Source organism: Montipora foliosa, chromosome 14 (assembly GCF_036669935.1).
Source record: "Montipora foliosa isolate CH-2021 chromosome 14, ASM3666993v2, whole genome shotgun sequence".
In the NCBI taxonomy this organism is placed as follows: domain Eukaryota; kingdom Metazoa; phylum Cnidaria; class Anthozoa; order Scleractinia; family Acroporidae; genus Montipora; species Montipora foliosa.
Window position 1 is genome coordinate 3,555,099 of NC_090882.1, and position 7,500 is coordinate 3,562,598.

General features: G+C 32.8%; 1 protein-coding gene and 1 long non-coding RNA gene across 10 annotated transcripts in view; one reads left to right on the plus strand and one right to left on the minus strand.

Annotated features, from left to right (window-relative positions):
* The window catches only part of LOC137985159 (uncharacterized), a 49,819-nt gene extending 49,399 nt beyond the window's left edge, over positions 1-420 (plus strand). For all 9 annotated transcript variants that reach the window (XM_068832666.1, XM_068832667.1, XM_068832665.1 and 6 more), the window contains one exon: positions 236-420. In XM_068832666.1, the coding sequence (XP_068688767.1) occupies positions 236-314 (79 nt within the window). In that variant the 3' untranslated portion in view covers positions 315-420. The remainder of the gene's footprint in view (positions 1-235) is intronic.
* A 1,667-nt stretch (positions 421-2,087) lies between these two features.
* Positions 2,088-4,735, minus strand: LOC137985161 (uncharacterized). Its single transcript, XR_011119250.1, has 4 exons — positions 4,655-4,735; positions 4,421-4,509; positions 4,271-4,339; positions 2,088-3,262 (listed from the first exon to the last, which is right to left on the minus strand). It is a non-coding gene; the product is annotated as an uncharacterized lncRNA (long non-coding RNA).
* Positions 4,736-7,500: the final 2,765 nt, after the last annotated feature.

Sequence of the window (7,500 nt, forward strand, 5' to 3'; positions counted from 1 at the left end):
CGTTGACATGCTAACCAGAGCTCACTGACTGTGGAACAAAAAGTCTTGCTTGTGTGGTTGACAGATTGGGAAACAAAAGCAATGTTTGCAAACAGATAACTTCCCTATTGATCCTTTATTATGGGCGTTAATGACATCTACAGTTTTAGGACAGAAATAAAATTGTTAGTTAGATGTAGTTTAGGGTAAAATGATTTAGATGGGTTAATTTTAAAATGTGCCTTTGTATTTTTAGGTCATTCTTCAAACGTTGCTGTTTATCTATGAATGAAGTGATCTACCCTCCAACTTCAGCTCAACGAATAAAAGACTAAAGAAGAAAACTTCACTTGTCGCCTTAGCCTTAGAGTTATTCTGTCCGAAGTTATGTAGAATCCTGGACATTTGTATGTTTTTGTGAATAAAGTAATGAAACTTGAATGATTTTTTGCTGAGTGTCAAACTCTCTCTATGAAGTTAAATAACTAAGAATGGCCTTTTTTTTTTACTTCTCTTCTCCATGGATGAATTCTCGAAAAGTTTGTCTTACCTTACATGTATTTCTGGTTGGGTGATTATATTGAAATTGTTTGATGTGATAAAATTTTAGTCTTCTCAATGAGATAAGATGGATAAAAAAATTGAAAGGTTGTTCAATCAGCAAAAGACTTTGATTAATATGCATGAATTTGTTAGCAATTGATGAATATGCATGAGATTGACAAAAATTGATGATTATGCATGAATTGGCAGAAATCGATGAATATGCATGAAATTGATCGAAATTGATGAATATGCATGAAATTGAAAGGAATCGATGAATATGCATGAAATTGATTAATATGTATGAATTTGTTAGGAATCAATGCATATGCATGAATTTGTTAGCAATTGATGAATATGCATGAAATTGACAAAAATTGATGAATGTGCACGAAATTGATGAATATGCATGAAATTGATCGAAATTGATGAATATGCATGAAATTGATTAATATGTATGAATTTGTTAGGAATCAATGCATATGCATGAAATTGATTAATATGCATGAATTGAACAGGGACAATAAATATGCATGAAATTGAGAGGTATCGATGAATATGCATGAATTTGTTAGGAATCAATGCATATGCATGAATTTGTTAGCAATTGATGAATATGCATGAGATTGTCAAAAATTGATGAATATGCATGAATATGCATCGAAATTGATGAATATGCATGAAATTGATTAATATGTATGAATTTGTTAGGAATCAATGCATATGCATGAAATTGAACAGGGACAATAAATATGCATGAAATTGACAAGAATCGATGAATATGCATGAAATTGATTAATATGTATGAATTTGTTAGGAATCAATGCATATGCATGAAATTGAACAGGGACAATAAATATGCATGAAATTGATTAATATGCATGAATTTGTTAGCAATTGATGAATATGCATGAGATTGTCAAAAATTGATGAATATGCATGAAATTGAAAGGAATCGATGAATGTGCATGCGATTATCAAAAATTGATGAATATGCATGAAATTGATCGAAATTGATGAATATGCATGAAATTGATCGAAATTGATGAATATGCATGAAATTGATCGAAATCGATGAATATGCATGAAATTGATCGAAATTGATGAATATGCATGAAATTGATTAATATGTATGAATTTGTTAGGAATCAATGCATATGCATGAAATTGATTAATATGCATGAATTTGTGAGCAATTGATGAATATGCGTGAGATTGTCAAAAATTGATGAATATGCATGAAATTGAAAGGAATCGATGAATATGCATGAAATTGATCGAAATTGATGAATGTGCATGCGATTGACAAAAATTGATGAATATGCATGAAATTGATCGAAATTGATGAATATGCATGAAATTGATTAATATGTATGAATTTGTTAGGAATCAATGCATATGCATGAAATTGATTAATATGCATGAATTGAACAGGGACAATAAATATGCATGAAATTGAGAGGTATCGATGAATATGCATGAATTTGTTAGGAATCAATGCAAATGCATGAATTTGTTAGCAATTGATGAATATGCATGAGATTGTCATGAAATTGATCGAAATTGATGAATATGCATGAAATTGATTAATATGTATGAATTTGTTAGGAATCAATGCATATGCATGAAATTGATTAATATGCATGAATTGAACAGGGACAATAAATATGCATGAAATTGAGAGGTATCGATGAATATGCATGAAATTGACAGGAATCAATGCATATGCATGAAATTGATTAATATGCATGAAATTGATTAATATGTATGAATTTATTAGGAATCGATGAATATGCATGAAATTGATTAATATGCATGAATTTGTTAGCAATTGATGAATATGCATGAGATTGACAAAAATTGATGAATATGCATGAAATTGATCGAAATTGATGAATATGCATGAAATTGATCGAAATTGATGAATATGCATGAAATTGAAAGGAATCGATGAATATGCATGAAATTGATCGAAATTGATAAATATGCATGCGATTGACAAAAATTGATGAATATGCATGAAATTGATCGAAATTGATGAATATGCATGAAATTGATTAATATGTATGAATTTGTTAGGAATCAATGCATATGCATGAAATTGATTAATATGCATGAATTGAACAGGGACAATAAATATGCATGAAATTGAGAGGTATCGATGAATATGCATGAAATTGAGAGGTATCGATGAATGTGCATGAAATTGATTAATATGCATGAATTTGTTAGGAATTGATGAATATGCAGGAAATTGGTTGATATGAATGAATTTGATAGGAATCGATGAATATATATGAAATTGACAAGAACCGATGAATATGCATGAATGGAAATTTCGGAAATGTTCATGGAATTGATAAATATGCATGAAGTGGACAGGAATTAATGGTATTAATATGCTTGAAATGGACGAGGATAAATAAATGAACATGTATAATTAAGAAGAAAACATTTATAATGATTTGAGAATAGAAGACAATGAATAATGTGAGGTAATTGGTGTTAATAATTAGTTTTAATGGCTGGTCTAAAATCATGTGAATGAATAATAAAAGATGTGATGATGAATGGTTTGGATTAATGGTGAAGGTGAAAGATTATAATAATGGATAACGATGAAAGTGTTCGGTGTTGGAGGATAGAAAAAAAAAATTGGTATGAAAAACTCAAGCTTCTGGTTGGTTGGATCATATAGCAGCTGTTTGGAATATCCAGTTTGACTGGCTTGCTATCGAGACTTCAAAAAAAAGAAAATTGGAGAACGTTACATTTTGAAAAGGACAGAAGCTATCATGATATCTAGTACTAGCTATCATACATGATCTGTTGAGTGTCTTTGCGAAGTTCGTTGTAAAGTTGTTTGTTCGGCCTTGGTCCAATCTGGCCACAGGTAATGAAATCATAGATGTAAAAAGATGTGTATATGTTCTCTACAGGAAAGAATTGATCTCAAGAAAAGCATGTTTAATTAAAAGTATTTTTATGACAAGTGGTAAAGACACGTAGGCAAATCATTCTTGTATTTGAAAACTGGTTTTAAGGTTGTGAAAAGGAAAGCGTTATTGTTGTTTAAGTTATTGCGACTTACCATAGAGTTGGATTAATTAATTAATGCATTTAATACAAACGTATGACCTTGTTTATTGGCTGGGTTATGTGTATTATGGGTACATGTTCTCATGAAAATACGATGATTTCCAGATTATCATGCAAATCCAATGTACGGTCTGCAGGAAAGTGGGATGCAATAAAGATTATAGCCGTTCATCTAAACATATAGCTTGTACCATATTTACTAATGGCGGGATATTTCTTGAGTATTTGAGTTGGGAGGAATGACAGGGGGTAGGGACGCTCATAAAATTGAGCAGGGAGGGTTGGGGAGGGGGATTGAGCTCCATCTGTATTAAAGGGTTTGAAATGTAACTGTTCTTAAATATCTTAAGTTTTACCTATTATTTACTATAAATTATATCTTATGTTATAAGTTAGTGATGGCTCATAAAGTTTCCTTTTACTTTTAAACTTTTACCTGTAAGAATAATTATTTGCTTTAACATTTTAAAATATTCAACCTTTATTGTAAAAAAATACTATTTTAAAATTAAAGGTGAACGGAAAATTTGAATGTTTTTAAGGTCATTTGGAAGAAACATTTGTCATAATTAAACAAAAAAGGAAAGGCACACATGATTTAGGGACAGACGTTAAACAACATAACGAGACGTAGAAAATCTGTACTTACAGTCTGAATCCTATGAGATAAGTTTTGCAAGTCTTGATTCTCCATTCGTTGCATTGTGCTTGAAATATTCTGTTTGTGGTTTAAATTAGGCCGAATGATTAGGACGAGTAAATGAAAATATTTATACAAAAATTGTAAAAATGCACTTACGTCTTGAGTAATGTTGGCAACTTGGATTACATTTGCTTCGTCCGTAACGATCGTCCATTTTGGTCATTTTGCTTCTCGATTACTGTCTTCTGTTGGAGTCAGTGTTATTGCCAAAAAGAGCAGGTGAAAATGTTAGCATAGGAGATCATGATGTCAAAACAAAATATGATGTTTTGCTTGGGAAAAATAAATATTATATTTTTATTAGTTAAAACAGTCAAAAACCGCACTTACGTTGTGTAGGTTTCGCAATGGATGTTCGAATTTACTATTCTTTTCTTGCTTCTATACGTGCCTCAAATTTCCTCTAGCGCACTACGGAAAAATAAATGTTTTATAATTATTAAGTGAATTATCCAATAGAGTTACAAAATTAGTAAAGTTAACGTAAAATTCACTTCCAGTTTGAGGGTTATCTTCGTTTGGCTGTGCTGCCGAGAACGCTTGCTGTGAATTAGGTTGTGTTTATGAGCATTGGTAGATATAAAGTTCAGAAGAACTTATTTTTATTTGCGATGAGCCGGACCCGATTCAGAACAGTTTACTTACGGGTCTGAGGCCTACAATTCTGATTTTCCTCTGATTGTTTAATTCTTTAGATACAAAGGCCTTTAAGAACAAAGAAAGTAATTGTTTAGCATGTTAGGTGAACAGCGCCAGCAGTATATTTATTTTACCTGCTTAGATGATGAAAATACTTACGGTCGTTTAAGTTCTGCAATATTGTCACTCATCTAATGAGGCTGAGGAGATGTTACCTAAAAAATGAAAAAGGTAGTTTCATCGGAGAAAAGGCCATTAAAATTCGCGAGTTTAGTTAAATATCAATCTAAGAGAGAAAAGAAATTTTTTTTTTACGGGCTGTGCAAGTTTTAACTTATGGTGAAAAAAATGCACTGTAAATTATTTCAATGATATACTTGATTTTGCCATTGAGTTATTGATGCTCAACAATTTACAATGGTGAAATTTGACTATTCCTAGAATGTGGGGATGTTTAAAAATTATGGAAGCTTGTGCAAATGAGTCAAAAATATTGTTACTCGATGGGTAGCTTAATCATGTTTTAACTATAGAGGCAAAAGAGTCAGAAATTAAGAAAGAAATTGTAGGTGAAATGATCGCTGATTTGGCCGAGGTTAGGGGATCATTAGAAGGAAAATGCTGAGGAAAAACGGGAAAAAAATTGTTGGTATGAAAAAAGAGAATCACAACGACAATGACAAAAAAAAGAGGTTGATTCTATTTTGGACAAATGGTAAAGTTATGAAAGTAGATTTACTATTCTTAAATGACGAGAGTGTAATTTCTGCATTTATATTTAAAAAATACGTGAAAGGATATATTCACGGGTTATTGAAAGACGGAAGTCTTATGATAATTAAACTGCATTAAAGAACAATTGAGAGGATGTTCATGTAAATTTAAAGTTGTTTTAAGTGGCATTGTAACATTTTTAAGAGTTGGAAAAACTATTGATCTCTTTTTATCATTAGTACTTTGTCGCTTCACTTTTTTTGTTAGTAAGGATGATTGTAGCTGGGTTGTCAAAACTTAAAGACTTAATCTGGCTTTAAATCATTCTTTGTTTATTGGGTGTGTGGAAGTGTCACTAGATTTCGCCTCATTTTCAAGGCGCCACACCTTACATCACGACGGAAAAGTGTATAGGGCCCAAGGGCCGCGAAGTAGGTTTGAGCGTGGGGGGGGGGGGGGGGTGGGGTGGGTGCTAGGTTTTGGTATGGATCACGTAAGTGTGAGGGGAGGGGAGGGGAGGAGTTTAGGAGCGAAAACGCGGGAAGCTATAGCCCCCCACAACTCCTTCCTGTCCGCGGCCCCTGGGAGAATGGAAGGAAAAAGGGGTCAAAAGCTTTTGGGGAGGTATTGAAAATTATATAATGGCCTCATGTACGTGAGAAGTGTACTACACTACCGGGGTGGGTACATGTCCTCATGAAAATACGACGACTTCCAGATTATCATGCAAATTTAATGTAAATATAATCACCTCATGTACGCAAGAAGGGTACTGCACTACCGGGGTGGCATGGGGAAGGTAAATGGTCAACTGAAGAGAAGTGGAGAGGGCCTCCTTAAAATTACATGTCCTTATGATGTCATCGGGGGTTTTCAAATTACCCTTTCATGATATACGAAGAGGCTAATTTTGGAAAAAGGATGATAAAAATTGGCCAGGCTCTACGCAGAAGTAATCTTCATATCCGTGAAAAGTATTTTCACGAGGAGGAGGAATGGCAGGGGTGGGGTAGGAACGTTTAGGAACTGAGCAGGGTGGGGATGGAAGAATGGTAGCTTGAGGCTAACGACATCTGTACAGAGGGTTATCATTTCACATAAGTGGTATATAAAGTTGAATGTTTTAAACAAATTTTAAGTTGCTGTAAATGGTTAGTCGGGTTTTTTTTGTCCCCGCTGCTAATGTACTTATTAGGTCACTTAATTCCATGAAATAGTTTCATAATTTATTATGAATAGGTTTATTTTAACACCAACATCATTCAAAGAAAATTGTTAAATTTATTGTAAAAAAAGCAGAAATTTGGCTAGGCGTGGCCGATTAGAATTTATGACGTCATGCCAAAGGAATATGGATTAAGTGTCGAAAGAGTACTGTGTTAGGTGGTGTTATCAATGAAAGATGAATGTGATGAATACGATGTCGGAGAACAAACGTAAGTGAAAAAAAATTACCTCCACATTGAAACTTCGATGTACTTTCAGTACGAAAAAAAGGTGATAATTTTCCAATTCTTGTTATGTGCTTGCCTGTTTACAGCTGAAAAAAAAAAAAGAAATGTGCTTAAACTTTTTACTTTGTAAGTAGTAAAAGTAAAAGTAGAAACGTTTGAAAGGTAATTACACTGATTAAGTCTTGTCAACTGGGGTGAAAATCATTAAAATAAAAGTATATAATGCATTAAAAAGGAACAAGTCGAAAAGCAAGGAATGAAGTAATTAAAAAGGCACATTACGGTTGGGGAGAATCCTCCGTGTATATACTGCCATTTAACGCCTGCTTGAACTGGGATAAATTAGGTTAGATAAGGTATTCAAGGCAT